Raw genomic sequence first — 19898 nt, forward strand, 5'->3', positions numbered from 1 at the left:
GAAATTTAAGATACTAGATCTATACTCATCATTTTAATTTAATCCTAAAACAGAAAGTCGACACTCATGATTGACTTTCCCGGGCCGAACAAAATTATACGGCGGACCACATTTGGCCCCTGGGCCGCCACTTTGACACATGCTTTTTACACAATTATTATACATTCTCTTAAAATAGTAATACAATGCAGTATTTGCATATCCATATAATTAATATCTACACTTAAAATTGTATGGACCTGAAAATGTAATATTTTGCATTTTTTAAATGATCATGACAATGTCTGGTCGTCAATATCCGCGATATTCGAGGGAATACTGTACAAGCATGATAATGAATTGAAATGTTGGTTGAATTATTCATTTATATTAACGGTTCTTTTGTATTTTTAGGGAACATAATGTGAACCAAGTTTTCTCCGTGACGTAGCACCCCGTACCCCCCTAATGACCCCCCTCCCCTCGACTCCCCCCTCCCCAATTTGAAACAGCAAGTCAACTTTTTTTTTGAAAAGTACGATGGAATGGAGGCAAAGAAGAAGGAGCTAGCATCGAGCTCTCGGAATGTTTAGTTACATTGGACCTAGCCACCCGCCGTCAAAATGTTCCCACGGTTCTCCCGTCGCGTGGACGCGGACGTGGTGACGGCAATTTGGGTCACTTTGTTGTTGCTGCTGCTGAAAACGTGTCCGTGTTCCGCCCAGGACGACGAAGACGACGCCGGTGAAGACGACGCCGAAGGCGGCATTCTGGACCCTGAACAACTCGCTGGCTTTTATAGTAAGTAGCCTGTCCTGGTTCTAGTTTTTTTCCCTGGAAAATATTATAAATAATAATGTGTGGGAACTTTTGTCTGGAAAATGGGAAAATTGGGGTTTGGGGACGTCGGTCAAATGATTGACGTGCGAGTTAATGCCAAAACTAAAGTACGTATTAAGTTTTTTTAGGGGTTCATGATTAACAGCGATATTGCATATGGTACATTTAAAGCAAGGGTGTCAGAATCTCGGCTTGGTTCGCGGGCCGCTTTCACGTCAACTCGGTTTCATGTGGGTCGGTCCATTTTAGATATAATATTTGGATTTTTTTTTATATAAATGGATTAAAAGTACTGGATTAAAAGCTCTGAATATTCAGTAAATTTAAATATTACATCTAAAATGATCTGATGTATATTACATTTCCTGATTTCCCCCTTTTAAATCAACAATTGAAATTTTTTAATCCATTTTTTTCAGTTTTTAGTTCAAAAATGATTTTGTAGAATCTAAAAATATATTTAAAAAAAGCTAAAATAAACATTGTTTTAGATCTAAAAAATATAGAATATTCAGTGCTTTTGATCCAGTTCTTTTATTAAATTTATTTAAAAAATCTAAATATATCTAAAAAGGTCCGATGTATATTAAATTGTCTGATCTTCACCCTTTTAAATCAACAATTGTAATTCATTCAATCAATTTTATCTGTATATTTAGTTAAATCCTTTTCTAAAATCAAAAAATATATTCAAAAAAAGCTAAAATCAACATTGTTTTAGATCTATAAAACTGAATATTCAGGGATTTTAATCCAGTTCTTTTAATCCATTTATATAAAAAAAAATCTAAATATATTTAAATGGTCCAGCCCACGTGAAATCAAGTTGATTATAGATCATTTAATGAATTATTACAATAGATTAGCAGTCGGCTCACATTTCTGTATTAACTGTGCTAAATCTTTGTAGGAAAGGGTGTTTTCATCCTAGAAAGCAGCCCTCTTCAACGCTGTATCACAGTGGAAAAATCCCAGCTGGTCCTGCGGGACTGCCGTCGTCCCACCCGCCGAATGCTGTGGAAGTGGGTCTCCCACCATCGCCTCTTCAACTCGGGCACCTCCACTTGCCTGGGCCTCAACATGTCTGAGCCCTCGCAGCCCCTGGGAACTTTCCAGTGCGACACGGACCTGCCCGTAATGTGGTGGCGCTGCAGGGGTAACATGTTGTACGGGGCGTCCCGCTGGAAGGTGGCCGTGGCCGGGAACTTGGTGGTGGTCAAGCGAGGCTCTTACCATGAGTGGAAAAGGTACGACACCCCCGGAGAGGGGCCCTGCTCCAATCCCTATGAAGGTAAGGGAAGTAAGGAAAAAATGACAGTATTTTCTGGCATATAAGACGTATTTGTCGCTTAGAAAAATGATGACTGAATCCAGGGGACGGCTTATATGCGCATAAATTAAACTTGACACATTAAAATGAAGAGTATATATATTAAATTTCCTGATTTTCCCCCATTTAAATAAATCATTGTCATTTTTTAATCATTTTTTTCTGTGTTTTTAGTTAAAAATAATTTTGTAAAATCTAAAAATTATATTAAAAAAGCTAAAATAAAAGCTTTTAATCCATTTATAAAAAAAAAAATCTAAATATTATATCTAAAATGGTCCGATGTTAAATTTTCAGATTTTTTTTCCACCTTTTAAATCAATAATTATACTTTTTAAATCCATATTTGTCTTTTTATTTCAAAACTAATTTTGTAAAGTCTATAAATGATATTAAAAAATCTAAAATAAACATAGTTTTAGAACAACATTCAGTTCTTTTAATCCATTTATCAAAAAAAATCTAAATATTTTATCTAAAATGGTCCGGCCCACCTGAAATCAAGTTGACGTTAAAGCGGCTCGCGAACTAATCCGAGTCTGACACCCTGTCCTAAATTGTGCAAAAGGTTGCAAAATTTGACATACAGTGAGACCTCTACCTACAAAATCAATTGCTTCCAGAATTTGTTTCGTAAGTAGAGCAGTACTTTCACAGTAAATTCCCTAATTCATTTTAAGGGTTTGGCTTATAAGCGGCTAATATGCGAGAAAATACGGCAATGAATAAAAATCGGCCATATAATTGAGTTTGACTTGATATCCCTGCTTTCCAGATATCCACACTTTGTTGGGAAATGCACGCGGCATGCCTTGCGAGTTCCCCTTCAAGTACAACAACAAATGGTACTCGGAGTGCACCACGGAGGGCCGCGAAGACCATCTACCGTGGTGTTCCACCACCAGCAGATACGACGAGGCGGAAAAATGGGGGTTCTGCCCTCTACATGGTGAACGCTGACATCAAAATTCAAACGATTATGAGCATTTATTTGTCATTTTTGTTCCATATCCAGCAGCTCTAATTCCAGTCAAATTTGCAACCTAGAGTCCACTGTGACCGGACGTTTGGTCGCCCGGACGTTTGGCCGCCGGACGTTTGGGCGCCTGGGTGAATATAATTTTAATAGCTGGTTTCAACAGTAAACTCTGTCATGTTGTCAAAGGTCCGGGCGACCAAAGGTCCGGGCGACCAAACGTCCGGGGCGACCAAACGTCCGGGGCGACCAAACGTCCGGGGCGACCAAACGTCCGGGGCGACCAAACGTCCGGGGCGACCAAACGTCCGGGGCGACCAAACGTCCGGGGCGACCAAACGTCCGAGTACCAGAGTCCATGTTTACCCTAATTATGAAGGATGGATATGGAATATATCAAATAAATGCTCAAAAAAATGTGAATAAAAGCAAATGGGACTTTTGTTTTAATTGAAGGTTTCCCCGCTAGATTTCAGTTGCGACCATTTCTGGGAGTTCCACCACGAGCTTCGTGCCTGTTACCAGTTTAACCTTTACACGCTACTCACCTGGAGTCAAGCCATGCTGACGTGTCAAGCTCAGGGTGGAAATCTGCTCAGCATCAACAACGCGGCAGAGGAATCTTACATCAATGGTTAGTTGTAGTAGCTATACCACAAGTGTCAAAGTGGCGGCCCGGGGCCAAATTTGGCCCGCCGTATCGTTTTATGTGGCCCGGGAAAGTCAATCATGAGTGCTGACTTTCTGTTTTAGGAACAAGTTCAAATGAAGAGTGTAGATTTATATTCAATTTCCTGATTTTCCCCATTTTAAATCAATAATTGTCATTTTTAAATCAATTTTTTTCTGTGTTTTTAGTTCAAAAATCATTTTGTGAAATATAAAGACATATTTAAAAAAAGCTCAAATAAACATCGTTTTAGATCTATAATAAACTGAATATTCAGGGCTTTTAAAAAAACCTAACAATAAATACAAGAAAAACATAGTGACAAATATTTAAAGCACTTGCTTTTTAGCCTGTTTTTTTTGTTACATAAAAAGTAGTATGTTTCTTCATTTTGTACATTGTTTATTTTTTAATAGCAGTTTTTAACACAAATATTAGGCTTATTTATTATATATTTTTTTATCCTTGAATGAAAATACTGTGTTTCTGTCATGTTAGAACGGATGACAAAGGCTGGAGCCATGGTGTGGTTTGGGCTAAACCACTTGAAGGACGGTCGAGGCTGGCAATGGTCGGATGGCACGCCGCTATCCTTGTTACGTTTCAATAAAGGTATGAAAATATGGATTTTTAAGGTGGGATTGAATTTACTACAGTCATTTTCTGGATGCTGCTACTTTTCCAACCTTTCTACCCCAAACAATCCAAATTCAAGACTACCAATTTCCTCCATTGACTAATATATGAAATATGAAAGCTTAATTTCCATTTCCAAACAGTCCATTCATTTCATGGAAATCATTTCCAGGGAATGAAGAATTTTGGGAATGCCAAAAATAGTTTTACAGATTTAAGTTGGCCAGGTTGAGTGATTTTTTTTTTGTTGAAGGTGTTGAAGGATGGAATAATAATGAGTCAAATGATTCTAATGAAAAATAACATCTTGTGTTTCTTCCACTAGTGCTGCCGGTCAGCCCTCTCAAGGACGACAGACAGTGTGGAACGTACACCCCAGGTTCTACCGGAGTCTGGCAGAGTCTTTCCTGCGAGTCTGCTCTGCCTTACATCTGTAAAAAGACGCCCAATGACACGCAGAGAGCCGAGCCGCTCGGTAAGGAACGCCATCAGTTGGAATCCGTCACCCCGAGCTTTTCAAAAACATATTACACTCTTACCTCTACTTACAAATGACTCTAGGCACGAACTTTTCAGGTTACAATTTTTTAAATATGCAAATGAGTCACTAAAAATATCCAAATTACGAAATCCCCCAAAATAAATGCATTTCCTTACCCATTATTTTATGTTGAATTATATTTAGTAAGCGTTTAAAAACTACAAATTCAACGTAGCACATATTTTCACACACACACACACACAGGGCACACGTAAAATTCTAAAATGGACTACAAAATGGACGTCTTTCGTTATCCGTTATTGTATTTTGAATTCCCTTTATTAAGCGATTAAAAACTACAAATGCAACATAGCACATATTTCCACACACACACACACACACACAGGGCACATGTAAAATCCTAAAATGTACTACAAAATGGACGACTTTCGTTATCTATTATTGTATTTTGAAATCGCCTTATTAAGCGATTAAAAACTACAAATGCAACGAAGCACATATTTTCACACACACACACATAGGGCACACGTAAAAGTCTAAAATGTACTACAAAATGGACGGCTTTCGGCTCTGGTACTATCTAGCGAACAAACATTGGCATTAAATCTACAACGGCTTCGGAGGGAGATATTTCAGTGGCGTAGGGCATATTTTCATATGCTTTATTTATTAAAAGACATTAATAAATTATGTCCTTATAATTTCTTTCATTTTTATGTGTTTCCTCACATCTTTCATACAAAAATTGGGACACTTTGGCCTATTTTAAAGGGTCTAATTCAGGGGTGTCAAAGTCCCTTTGGCCTGCGGGCCGAATCCATCTTCATTTGAGATGAAGCGGGCCGGACCAGTAAACTCATTGCAAAATTACATAGAACTAACAATAAGACCACTATTTTTTCCTTTGTATTAGTCACTAATACTAATAATAAGTGCAAATTATCAAAATGTTTTAACAGAATTTTCCAATTTACATTATGAACAATATATTATAAACAAGAGAATAACATAAGAACATAAATAAATGTCAATTCATGTTGTCTGCACGTACTAAAACACTGCGCCCCTAGCGGATAATATAAAAACTAAACATTTTAAAGAAAATTAATATTTTTTTTATACAATGCAGCTTTCCTCCCCGGGCCGTACCAAACCACCAGACGGGCCGGATCCGGCCCGCAGGCTGTATGTTTGACACCCCTGGTCTAATTGGTAGTTGTGAGAGGACGGTTAAACCAATTCGAGAATTTACTACTTAACGAAATTTTCAAGTTACGGAAAAACTCTTGTAACCAATGAATTTCCTAAGTAGAGGTACAACTGTAGTCACATCTCATTCACTCCCCCGAGGAATGAAGAAGAAGAAGCAAATGTCCAAGATGTATTTTCCTAGCTGTGGTTACTGCTGGGCTTCCAAACAGCTGTATTACTACCCCGTGGCGGGACAACATTTGACCTCCTTTTTCTGGAGTCACTAACCACCAGACCAAAAACAAAAAGTCTGCAGTATATTTTTCACATGGAAAATATGTTTCAGTGCCATTGATCCCAATAGGCGTTCTTATCCAAGCTTTTCCTTCCAGAAAACTGGCAGTACTCCCACACCGAGTGCGACGAAGGTTGGCTGCCTCACAACGGTTTCTGCTACCACGTCACACCCGAAGCGAGAAACTGGGAGGAGTCTTCTTGGGCGTGCGTCAATCACCAGGCCAACCTCACCAGTCTTCACACACTTTCCCAAGTGGAGATGCTACAAAGTCTCCTGGCCAACTGTAAGATAGTTTAGCGGTAAAGTCATCTGGTCCTCGGACGTTTGGTCGCCGGTCTTTTGGTGACCGGTCAAATGGTGACAGGGAGTTTACTGTTGAAAGCAGCTTGCAAAATTATTTTCATGTGAGAGTGTAATATCTAAGAGAGACTGTTTAATATCGAAGTACTGTTTAATATCTAAGTACTGTTGAAAACAGTACATATTTAGATATTAAACTCATGAATATAATTTTGAGAGCTGGTTTCAACAGTACTTAGATATTAAAGAGTACTTAGATATGAAACTGCACTCAGATATTAAAGAGTACTTCGATATTAAACAGTACTTAGATACTAAACAGTACCTAGATATTAAACTATACTTAGATATTAAAGAGTACTTAGATATTAAAGAGTACTTAGATACTAAACAGTACCTAGATATTAAACAGTACTTGGATATTAAACAGTACTTAGAAATTAAACAGTACTTAGATATTAAACTCTCATGAATATCATTTTGAGAGCTGGTTTCAACAGTACTTAGATATTAAACAGTGCTTAGATAGTAAACAGTACTTAGATATTAAATAGTTCTTAGATATGAAACTGTACTTAGATGTCAAACTACTTAGATATTAAACTGTACTTAGGTATTAAACTGTACATAGATATTAAACAGTACTTAGATATTAAACAGTACTTAGATAGTAAACAGTAATTAGATATTAAATAGTTCCTAAATATGAAACTACTTAGATATTAAACTGTACATAGTTATTAAACTGTACATAGATATTAAACAGTACTTAGATATTAAAATCTCTCTCTAAGATATTAATTTTGAGAGCTGGTTTCAACAGTAAACTCTGTCACCATTTGACCGGCCACCAAAAGACCGGCGGCAACCAAACGTCCGGTCACGAGCCATCTGGGCCGCGACAAATGGAAAATTGATGCGTTTCAGCTTCTGTCGAGACTTCGGGAATCTGGATCGGACTCTGGAAACCGGCTTCATCTCCCCGCGTGGAGTGGTCTGACGGAACGTCTGTGACACTCACCGTGTGGCACCCGTATCACCCGCCTGATAATTTGACGGATGGTAACTACTGTGTCAAAGCAGACAGGAAGGTGCGATACAAATTCAGTTTTTTGTGTATTGTCTCTGGAAATCAAGTGTTAAAGTATTTTTGACAGGAAGGCGCCTGGCTTTTGGTGTCGTGTGATGAGGAACTTCAAGCTGTGTGCCGAAAAGTGAGCCGTCGTACATCGGCTAAAGACGTCCAAAGTTGGGACGAAGGCTGCCCTCAGGTAAAAAAAAATATAGGAATTGGACATGTAAGGTCTCCAATTCAAATGCATTTAGTTTTTGGTTGATTTTTGCAGGGCTGGAAGCGTTACGGTCACTCGTGTTACAGCGTCACCGGCCACCAGCAGACGTTTGAGGAAGCGCTGAGCGGATATTATTGCAACGCGCCTCTACTCACTGTGGACAACAGGTGCGTTGTACATTTATGCTACATATAGGAATGACAGACATTTTTTGGGGGGTGGAGTGCCATGTTTTTTGTTCCCATGTGCTCCAAAGGTTCGAGCAAGCGTTTGTCAACAGTTTGCTGAGCGCCAACGGAGCCAATGACAGCACTTTTTACTGGATTGGTCTCCGAGACTCCGGGGAAAGAGGGGAATACAGATGGCTTCATCGCAATGGCTCCACTCTTCCGCTCACTTTTAGCAACTGGAATAAACACCAGCCAGGTGACTTTGGTCATTTTTGTTGGATTGGATTGGACTGGATAACTTTATCCCGTTTTTGGGAAATGTTGTTGTCACAGTAGCAAGAGGGTGAGAATACAGACACAGAAAAAGACAACCTAGACATAAATAAGTAGGTCGTAAATAAGTTAATAAAAAATACATGAATAAATATATAAATAAAGAAGCGTGTTGCTGAAAAGAAAAAGAAAAAAATATATATATATATATTTACATATACATACAGATATATACTTACATATACATACAGATATATACTTACATATACATACATACGTATATATTTACATATACATACATATATATACTTACATATACATACATATATATATACTTACATATACATACATATATATACTTACATATACATACATATATATATATATATATATATATATATATATATATATATATATATATATAAGCACATTTATACATACATATACATATATACATACACATACATATGCATACATATACATACATATATATAAGCACATTTATACATACACATAGATTTACATGCATGCATTGTTGTATTGTAATGCGATTTTTGAGGTGTTCCTCAGGGCTCCATTTTCAGCCCCGTATTTTTCCGCAAGTTCCATGATATTTCATGGGTGTATTTTTCTTCTGGTTTCAGTCAGTGCCAACGGATGTGTTGCCATGTCAGGCGGTTTGACTTTGGGCCGCTGGAACGCCAAAGACTGCAATTCCCAGAAGGCCTTGTCTGTGTGTGAGCAGAGCATCAGCAGCTACCAGGAGGTGGCACTGCTACCAGAAGCCCATGTAGATGCCTTCACCGCCTGTCCACCTGGATGGGAGTCTCAAGATGGTCTCCTCTACTGTTTTAAAGTAGGATTCTGGCCAACAGCATCATTTTGCAATTTTACAATCAAATTCAAATGAACATTATAGATATATAGGGAATATTTCCTATGATTCATACATGAACTCTGCTTTCAGCTGTAACAAAAAAAGTTGAATTTACACAGAGAAGGTGAAGACATTATTAGGATCCGACCGCCATTTCTGGCCAGTATAAAAAAAATCAACTCTCTACATTGCACGATTTGAACAAACTTAGCGAGAGAATCTTAACATACACACACACAAACCCTTAAATTACACTTTATAAGGATTGTAGATCATTGCAAAACATTTGTACTCATTTATCCTTTAAGAAATACTTAAATATTTACTATTTTCCTATTTTTCACCTCTTTGACCCTTTCTCTTCTCATAATACCCAATAAATGGTCAACTTTTAAATGTGTCCCTTGCTTTTTTATAGGTATTCCATGATGAAAAAGTGCTGATGAAACGCTCGTGGGTGGAAGCCGATTTCTTCTGCCAGGCTCTCGGCGCTCAATTGGCCAGTTTCCGCCAGTACGAAGAGCAGCGTCTTCTCAAACAACTCCTCGGGAACATTTTCCAAGGGTAAAGTAACACATTTGTACTCCCTATTAAAACCTGGGTGACTTATACGTGAGAAATTGTCAAATTCATTATATGCGGCGGCGGCTAATATGCTAGAAAAGACGGTAGTTTCCGTGTCATTTGGGTTTTCTCTCCGTCACCCTTTCCAGAACAGAGGCTCGCTGGTTGTGGGTCGGCTTCAATAAACGAGATCCCGAACGCCCGGGTTCTTGGGAATGGTCTGACGGTTCTCCTGTAAGTCCTCACCGGAGTCTTCCTTCCAAAATCAACTCCTTCAACTCTTGTTTTTTTACTGTTTTGGATCGTTTTTTTCCGCCAGGTGACGACTTCCTTCATCCAGGACAAAAACGACGAGGACGACCGAAGGGATTGCGCGGTGTACAGCGACCTATCCGACAGCCTCATGCCGCAACCGTGCGAAAGCAAGCATGAGTGGATCTGTAAGATCTCCAGAGGTAAATCGGTGCTCGGACTTTTGGTCGCCAGTCTTTTGGTCACTGGTCAAATGATGACAGAGGGTTTACTGTAGAAACCAGCTCTCAAAATTAATATCTTAGAGAGAGAGTTTAATATCTGAGAGATGTTTAATATCTATGTACTGTTTAATATCTATGTACTGTTTAATATCTAAGAACTGTCGAAACCAGCTCTCAAAATTATATTCATGAGAGTTTATTATCTAAATATGTACTGTTGATTCATGAGAGAGAGTTTATTATCTAAGTACTGTTTAATATTTAAGTACCATTGAAAACAGTAGATATTTAGATATTAAACTCTCATGAATATAATTTTGAGAGCTGGTTTCAACAGTACTTAGATATTAAACAGTACTTAGATATCAAACAGTACTTGGATTTTAAACAGTACTTAGATATTAAACAGTACTTCGATATCAAACAGTACGTAGATATTCAACAGTACGTAGATATTCAACAGAACGTAGATATTTAGCAGTACTTAGATATCAAACAGTACTTCGATATGAAACAGTACTTCGATATGAAACAGTACTTCGATACGAAACAGTACTTAGATACGATACAGTACTTAGATATGAAACAGTACTTAGATATTAAACAGTACTTCGATATTAAACAGTACTTAGATATTAAACTCTCTCTCTTAGATATTAAACTTTCATGAATCTAATTTTGAGAGCTGGTTTCAAGAGTAAAGTCTCTGTCAACCTTTGACCGGCCACCAAAAGACCGGCGGCGCTCAGACGGACCCTGGCGTCAAATAAAATAACAAACAACCTGTTTACATTTCAGGAGACAAACTGAAAAGACCCTACTGGTACTCTGAGCGTAAGTTTGATTCCCAACCACTTTACGGTCGACGTCATTCGAGTGAAAGAACGCCGGCTATCCCACAGAGAGCGAGCCTTGGGTCTTTTACCACGGCGCCGAGTACCTGGTGGCCAAGCAGCCCTTCAACTGGGACGCCGTCTCTCTGGCTTGCCAGATGATGGGAGCCTATTTGCTGTCCGTTCACTCCAGGGAGGAGCTCAACTTTGTCAAGGAGCGCCTGCGACGGGTCGGTCAAGTCCTTTCTGTTTCAAAATGGCCGATTTCACCATTGGACTTGTCTGTCTTCCCCCAGCTTTCTCTCGGACCCAGCGATTGGTGGATCGGGATTTCCGTCGGTCGGCGCCAAGAGGAGGTCAGGTGTGTGCGTGACTTGGATTTTGGCGGCTGTATTCTTTCCAATTTCAATCCCAATCAATTCTTGGTGTTTTTTGGCAGTTGGAGCGACAAGACGGAGATGGACTTTCACAACTGGGCGGAAAATGACAGCCATAGAAGCGACAAAACGGGATCCTGCGTCACCATGAACTCGTCAACGGGAAAGTGGTCGACCAGTCCTTGCGACCATCTTCACGGATACGTTTGTAAGAGAAAGACCGTCTCTGTGGTGGAGACGCCTCGAGAGCCGCACTATATCGGAGCCTGTCCGGATAAATGGCTCTACTTCGGACACAAGGTATTTCAGAATCTTTATTGATTTATTCTTAGCTTGAAATATTAGTACAGTCGTATCTCTACTTACGAAATTAATTGGTTCCAAGACTTGTTGCCTAACTTGAAGATTTCGTAAGTAGAGGTGTACTTTATATGTAAATATCTCTTCATTCGTTCCACGGTCCTCACACAACTACACACTAAACCAGGGGTGGGCTAACTACGGCCCGCGGGCCACATATGGCCCGTTAGGTTATTTAATCCGGCCCGCCGACGTCCCAAAAATGTTTTTATTTTTTTTTATTAATTGATTTATTTATTCTTTTTTGTTACCCCAAGATGGCGCCGTCACGCAGAAGCCAGTGGCAGTAACTCTGTCCACTCTTATATGTTTTTGGTTTTTACAGCCCTTCTATCTTTTTTAAATGACATTTTAATACTTCTTAATACATTCCTTTTTACTTTGTACTTTATACTTTTCACCTTAATGATGCGTGATGAGTATGTTAATATTTGAGTCCTTTTTTCTGTTTATGTTTCACATGTACTGTTAACGGATGCACTTTTTTATATGTATCCTATCTTGTGCTGACCCCGCCCAGTAAGTAGAGGTGTACTTTATATGTAAATTCTCTCATTTGACCCTTTAAAATTGAGTGTCTCAATGGATAACCAAAATTGTCACTGCTCACGCCAAGAAATTAATAGAGCAGCAGGTTCTGCATCAATTGTTCGCTGAGTGGAAGGTAATCAAGCGGAAATGTCATTGTCTTTGTGCATTTTTATCCCTGAAAGACGACCATATGCAAATGAGACATGTTTTTTGCCATTGTGTCCACCCGCAGTGTCTCCTTCTTCACCTTCCCGACAATCCCAAGGAGGGGAAGAGTTGGAACGATGCCCGTTCCATCTGCTCTTCATTCCAAGGTTCACTCGTGGCTATAGAAGATGAAATTGAACAAGGTGCCTTCAAATGTTTTTCCCTTTGTGTGCAAATGATACAGTTGTGCCTTGAGATACGAGCAAATACGAGGAAATCATGAGTGCCGACTTTCTGTTTTAGGATCAAGTTCAAATGAAGAGTATAGATGGATATTACATTTCCCAGATTTTCCCCCTTTTAAATCTATAATTGTCATTTTTTTGTCATTTTTTTCTGTATTTTTAGTTCAAAAATCATTTTGTAAAATCTAAAAATATATTTAAAAAAAAGCTAAAATAAACATTCTTTTAGATCTATAAAAATGGAATATTCAGAGATATTAATCCAGTTCTTTTAATCCATATATTAAAATATATATATATCTAAAATAGTTTGATGTATATTAAATTTCCTGATTTTCACTCTTTTAAATCAATAATTGTCATTTTTTATTCCATTTTTTCTGTGTTTTTAGTTCAAAAATAATTTTGTAAATTCTAAAAAATATTTAAATAGCTAAAATAAGCATTGTTTTCTAAAATTTGATTTTTTTTGCACGGGAACGCACTCGTAATATAACATAAATAAATTTAAAAGAACTTGGATTACGATGCAGACACTCAAAAAATAAATTCAATCTATCTTTACACAAAATTTAATTTAAATTTTGCTTTAAATTTTGATACCAAATATCATGATCGTGCATCTTTTTCACACAGCGTACATCACCATGCTGCTTCAGGGAATCTCTGTCGGCGTGTGGATTGGTCTTTGGAATCAAGACACCATGAAGTGGACAAACGGCAGACCAGTCAGCTACACCAACTGGTCTCCCGTTGAACCAAAGAGCTCCCTCAACGTAAGCCAAAGATACGTTTTGTATCAAAACGACAACAACAACAAAACCTGCTAAATCTGAAGAACTGCAAAATTCGAAAAACCGCAAAATGTGATAAACGCGATAAACGGGGGAATACTGTAAATGATTCATTTATCACTTTTCCTCACACGGGTTGTGGGGGGTGCTTGAGCTTCTCTCAGCTGACTTTTTGGGCACCGGGTAAGGCCCACCTTGAATCAGTGGCCAGCCAATCACAGAGTACGAGGGGACCAAGCACAACCAATCATAACAATGGGCAATTTAGCATACAGTTAGCTTAGCATGCATTTTTTTAGCATGTGGGAGTAATTCAGAGTAAAATGGAGAAAACCCAGCTGCAAGCCTAGGGAGAACATAAAAATTCCAAACAGTAAGCAGCGACTTGGGTTTAAACCCACGGCCATAGAACTGCGAGGCGGAAATGTTCACCACTAGGACACCTGTTTAATTTTTTTTTTTTTTTGAAATCTTCAACTGGTGATTTACCACAGCTATAAAAAAATAGGAAAATAGTTTTAGAGACTGTAACCAACTCACTGATGGTATGCTTTTTCAGGAGGACGATTTACTGAGCGGATTTACCGACGAACCGCTGTGCATCGTCCTCTCCAACAACCACAACGTGCACCTGACCGGAAAATGGTACGACGAAAAGTGCAACGAGGAAGGTTACGGATTTGTTTGCCAGAAAGCCCAAGGTCAGTCCGCAAAACACCAGGACCCTCACTTTGTCTTAACTATTATTATTCTTATTATTTTCCCTATTTCTGATCTCAGATACATCCAAGGCGCCCACCCACTCGTCCCGCCACCCTCTACCGGACAGCATCGAGTACAAAAATCGTCATTACAAGGTGGTTTCGGGCAACTTGAGCTGGTACGACGCCATGCAGACGTGCTCGGACAATAATTGGGAGTTGGTGAGCATTACGGACGCCTACCACCAGGCTTTCTTGACCGTCCTGGTCAACAGACTGGGAGTTCCGCACTGGATTGGACTGTACAGTCAAGATGTAAGTGAAACAATACCTGGGTATAACTTTTTTTAGGCCTATTTTATACGTTTTTTTTATCACTACAAATTATGTACGCTCGTAGCAGACAAATTCCTATTAAAATCATAATATTAGCACTTGGCTAACGACTATCAGCACTAGCTTGTATTATTTACATTAAAAATAATAAGGAGAAATAGAAAAATTTCTTAGTTTCATTCATTATTCGGGTTAAAAAAATATCTGTTGAGATTATCAGGATTTTTTTTCCATTTTTTTCTTGAAAAAGCAAGACAATTTTATAGAACCATTTAAAGAATAACATTTTAAGAGATCTATTTTATTTTTATTGACATTAACAAAACTTCAAAATATTTTGAAAAATTATTTTTAGTGGAAAAAAACCCCAGAAAAATTATTATTATTTTATCATTATTTTTTAAATGCAAAAAAATTGTATATTCACCATTTATATTTGAACATTAGCACTAAACACACATTTTTTTTTGTTGGGGCGGGCCGTATAAACTGAAATGACGGACCGGAGCTGGCCCCCGTGCCACTACTTTGAATAGTTTTTATTTTTCCGAAAAAAAAACACCCATGGTTCGCCATTTTTCTTGAGTTTACCAGAGGTCCAAAATCAGCATGTCCTGGAAATCCTCAGGAATTTCTTAGAAAAAAAAACCCATACAAAGTCTGTGTCTAATCTGTCCATGTCAACAAAATACTTTTGCAATCTACTCCAGTTTTTTTTTGATACGCGTCTTCTGTTTCCAGAGCGGTATCAACTACCGCTGGTCAGATGGCAGCGACACGGTGTACACGCACTGGGACTCGGCCGATGACGACTTGGAGACGGGAGAGTGCGTGTACATGGACGTCAACGGCGGATGGCGGCGAGATGACTGCCAAAGTACTCTACCGGGAGCCCTCTGCCACATTCCTCCGCCAAGTAAGATTTCCACATGGGTTCACATTTCATTCGCCCAAAATTTGACGTCAAATGGGCACTGGTGTCAAAGTGGCGGCCCGGGGGCCAAATCTGGCCCGCCGCATCATTTTGTGCGGCCCGGGAAAGTAAATGATGAGTTGCGGCTTTCTGTTTTCGGATCAAAATAAAATGAAGAGTATAGATGTATATTAAATTCCCCGATTTTCCCAGTTTTAAATCAATAATTGTTATTTTTTTAATCAATTTTTCTGTGTTTTTAGTTCAAAAATCATTGTGTAAAATCTAAAATTATTTTTAAAAAAGCTAAGATAAACATTGTTTTATATTTATAAAATACGGAATATTCAGGGTTTTTGATCCAGTTCTTTAAATCCATAATTGTCATTTTTTCTGCGTTTTTAGTTCAAAAATCATTGTGTAAAATATAAAAATATTTAAAAAAAAGCTAAGATAAACATTGTTTTATATGTATAAAATACGGAATATTCAGGGTTTAGTTCTTTTAATCCATAATTGTCATTTTTTCTGTTTTTAGTTCAAAAATCATTTTGTAAAATCTAAAAATATATAGAAATATTATCTGTCTCCACTCTAATATGGAACATAAAGACATTTATAAAAAATATATTTTTCCTTACTAAGAACAAAAAAGCTCAAATAAACACTTTTCTTAAAAAAAAAAACGGAATATTCAGGGCTTTTAATCCAGTTCTTTTAATCCATTTATGATTTAAAAAAAAAAAAAATCTAAATATTCTATCTAAAATGATCCGGCCCACATGAAATCAAGTTGACGAGAAATTGTCGAATTCAACCATTTTATACATGAGAAAATACTTTGAATGCCGTTCAATGGGCGTCTTCAATGGCAGAGTTTGACACTACATCTCTAAAACCTTGTTTGTTTGTTTGTTTTTTGTTGTTCTTCTCGACAGAAAATAAGCCATTTGTCTCGTATGAGGCGGTGTGTCCCTCCACGTGGGTCAAATTCAGACGGGGATGTTACGATTTTGAACCGGTGGGACTGAGGTTGCCTTTTGAAGATGCTCGAGAGCATTGTAGAAGCAAAGGTAAAAAAAAGAAAAAAAGACATATCTATACATCTATACATCTATATATCTGTATATATAATCTATATATCTATAGATATATATGAATATATAAAATAATAATCACAAAAATAATGACAATATTGCCCTACAAAGAATTAGTTAATTCATAAACGCTAACTTGTGTGACTGTGCTTAAACTGTAGATGTAACGACTCCCCCTAGCGGACAAATGAAGTACTCCTTGACTCGCCTTTGATTTTTTTTTTTTTTTATCATCAGCAAAATCTCAACTACTCGTCAAAAATATTGCACTAAAAATACCAAAACAACGAAAAATGGATGTTTAATTGTCTTTTTTATTTTCCAGTCAACTCTTCGGATATCCTGTCCATCGAGAACGACCCGGAGAACCGCTTTGTTCTGGAGGAACTGTGGTCATCGGGGCTTCTTCACCAGAACGTGTGGTTGGGGCTTTACTTCAACATCGACAGTGAGTCCGAATCCGCCGCAATTATCGCCCCGTGGACGTTAAAAACATGGCTTCTCCTTCTAGCGGATTCCATGGCTTGGGTGGACGGTTCCCCTCTGGACTACGCCAACTGGCCCGGCGGAGCTCCGGACTTGAAGCGACTGAACGCGGACTCCTGCGTCAGCACCCGAGCGGCCGACGGAGTGTGGCGCTTGTCCGGGTGCACCGAACGCCTGGGCTTTATCTGCAAAAGCGATTCGGGTAAAAGTTAACCCGTTCAAATTGTGTGGCTTCCATGTTGAATATTTGTTTTGCTCTTTTGCAGATGGGGCTACTGAAGTGGAAGTGGAACCTATTAACGGTAAAGGGAGTCTTTAAATGTCTAAATCATGGGTGTCAAAGTGGTGGTCCGGGGGCCAAATCTGGCCCGTCGCATTATTTTGTGCGGTCCGGGAACGTAAATCTTGAGTTTCTGTTTTAGGATCAAATGAAAATGAAGTGTATAGATGTATATTACATTTTGTGATTTTCCACCTTTTAAATCAATAATTGTCATTTTTTTTAATCAATTTTTTTCTGTTTTTCGTTAAAAAAACATTTTGTGAAATATATTTTAAAAAAGCTAAAATAAACATTGTTTTAGATCTATAAAAATGGAATATTCAGGGATAATAATCCAGTTCTTTCAATCCATTTATTTAAAAAAAAATCTAAATATATCTAAAATCCCCCAAAAACATTTTAGATAAAATATATAGTTTTAAATGGATTAAAAGAAATGGATTAAAGGCCCTAACTATTCCATTTTTTATAGATCTAAAACAATGTTTATTGTAGCTTTTTTTAAATGTATATTTAGATTTTACACAATGATTTTTGAACCATTTTAGTTATATTTAGATTTTTTTTATTATAAATGAATTGAAAGAACTGGATTAATATCCCTGACTATTCAGTTTTTTATAGATCTAAAACAATGTTTATTTGAGCTTTTTTTGTATATTTTTAGGTTTTACAAAATTATTTTTGAACTAAAAACACAGAAACAATTGATTAAAAAATGACAATTATTGATCTAAAAGGGGGAAAATCAGGAAATGTAATATCCATCTATACTCTTCATTTTAATTTGATCCTAAAACAGAAAGTCAGCACTCATCATTGACTTTCGCGGGCCACATTTGGCCCCCGGGCCGCCACTTGGACACCTGTGATCCAGGGTGTTTCCTGTCTGATGCCCATATTAAGCTGGGATAGGATGCAGCACCCCTCATGAAGATAAGCGTTTCTGAAAATGAATAGAAAAAAAAGTATTTAACTCATTGCAACAACGCCAGACGTCTAATCCCCGTTATTTTTCAGGATTCCACCACGGCGTGATTCTGTCCGCCGTGGTGGCGGCCGCGTTGATCTTCGCTCTGCTGGCAGGAGCGCTGTACTTGGCTTACAGGAGGAACGCCGCCCGTTTCCGGGGTTTCCCGGCGCTGGCCGGCGCCTACTACCGACAGACGGGTTCACAGGCCGCCGAGTCCGACGGCAGCGTGTTGATCACCGAGCTGGAAGAGCACTCCAGTTAAGGTTTAGAAGTGGAATAAACAACATCACTTATACTTGTAATATTTTTTTTGTTTTGTTGGATCAGTATTACCTTTTTTTTAGTATATTATGTAAATACGAATTTGATGTTTTTTTCCCAGAAAGTCATTTGACTCAATGGTACGTATAATAAGGCTGCCACCATTAGTCAATTCATCGATTAATACCATTTTAGATATATTAGGATTTTTTTTTGTAAATGGATTAAATAAGTGGATTAAAAGCCTTGAATATTCCGTTTTTTATAGATCTAAAACAATGTTTATTTTAGCTTTTTTTAAAATATATTTTTAGATTTTACTAAATGATTTTTGAACTAAAAACAGAAAAAATGGATTAAAAATGACAGTGATTGATTTAAAAGGGGGGAAAAATCAGGAAATTTAATATAAATCTCTACTCATTTTAATTTGATCCCAAAACAGAAAGTCGGCACTTATTTATTTTCTCGGGCCGCACAAAATGATGCGGTGGGCCAGATTTGGCCCCCGGGCCACCACTTTGACACCCGTGGATTAAGACATAAATCGATTCTGACATTGGTTATGGATATTGTTGACCTCAAAATTGTATTTTTTTGGGAGTTCTAGATAGCAATTTTAAAGTAAATATTCTCTTTTAATGTTTTTTTTAATCAAAAAATGATAAATATTGTCTTTTGTATATATTTATTCATTTACTTTTCTCTTCTTAGTCTTCGTTTTTATTCCACAAGGAGAAAAATCCTTCATTTTTAATTTAAAACATTTGGTTCATCTCAGAAATATTCTCGGCTTTTTAGACTCTGGAAATTTTACAGGAATTTTATTTTGAAAAACAAATGTGTATGCTTTGTTTCTATCGGCCCTATAAAATAATTCGCCGGGCCGTATTTGGCCCGCGGGTCAACCTTTTGATACCACCAAGATAAGTGACGTTTGAATGAATGTGTTTTTGTTGTTATTAAATGTAGTTATATGCTGTAATATGCACACTTTTGTATATTTCCTGTGCTTAGGTCATTATATATATAAATAAAAAACTAAATATTTCTAATGAAATATATATTTTTAAATGCCTAAAATAAATAGGGAAAACATTACATTACTTTAAAGATTGTTTTAAATTTGATTTTGGTCATTTAGGATTTTCCAGTTTTATATTTAGTTAGTTAAACAAAAATCAATA

The 19898-nt window shown here is 37.6% G+C and overlaps 1 protein-coding gene across 1 annotated transcript; it reads left to right on the forward strand.

Annotated features, from left to right (window-relative positions):
* Nucleotides 1-507: 507 nt before the first annotated feature.
* Nucleotides 508-19756, forward strand: pla2r1 (phospholipase A2 receptor 1). Its single transcript, XM_077713732.1, has 29 exons — nucleotides 508-780; nucleotides 1730-2110; nucleotides 2925-3098; nucleotides 3595-3759; nucleotides 4294-4407; nucleotides 4757-4906; nucleotides 6517-6705; nucleotides 7650-7813; nucleotides 7880-7993; nucleotides 8069-8181; nucleotides 8271-8440; nucleotides 9102-9313; nucleotides 9753-9898; nucleotides 10048-10132; nucleotides 10218-10353; nucleotides 11173-11208; nucleotides 11277-11437; nucleotides 11504-11568; nucleotides 11647-11884; nucleotides 12708-12825; nucleotides 13504-13643; nucleotides 14221-14362; nucleotides 14442-14677; nucleotides 15440-15614; nucleotides 16550-16684; nucleotides 17034-17156; nucleotides 17220-17396; nucleotides 17461-17496; nucleotides 18498-19756. Exons 1-29 carry the CDS (start codon nucleotides 603-605, stop codon nucleotides 18710-18712), a joined length of 4488 nt encoding a protein of 1495 aa, XP_077569858.1. The 5' UTR covers nucleotides 508-602; the 3' UTR covers nucleotides 18713-19756.
* The last annotated feature ends 142 nt before the right edge of the window (nucleotides 19757-19898 follow it).

This window comes from Stigmatopora nigra, chromosome 3 (assembly GCF_051989575.1).
Source record: "Stigmatopora nigra isolate UIUO_SnigA chromosome 3, RoL_Snig_1.1, whole genome shotgun sequence".
Classification (NCBI taxonomy): domain Eukaryota; kingdom Metazoa; phylum Chordata; class Actinopteri; order Syngnathiformes; family Syngnathidae; genus Stigmatopora; species Stigmatopora nigra.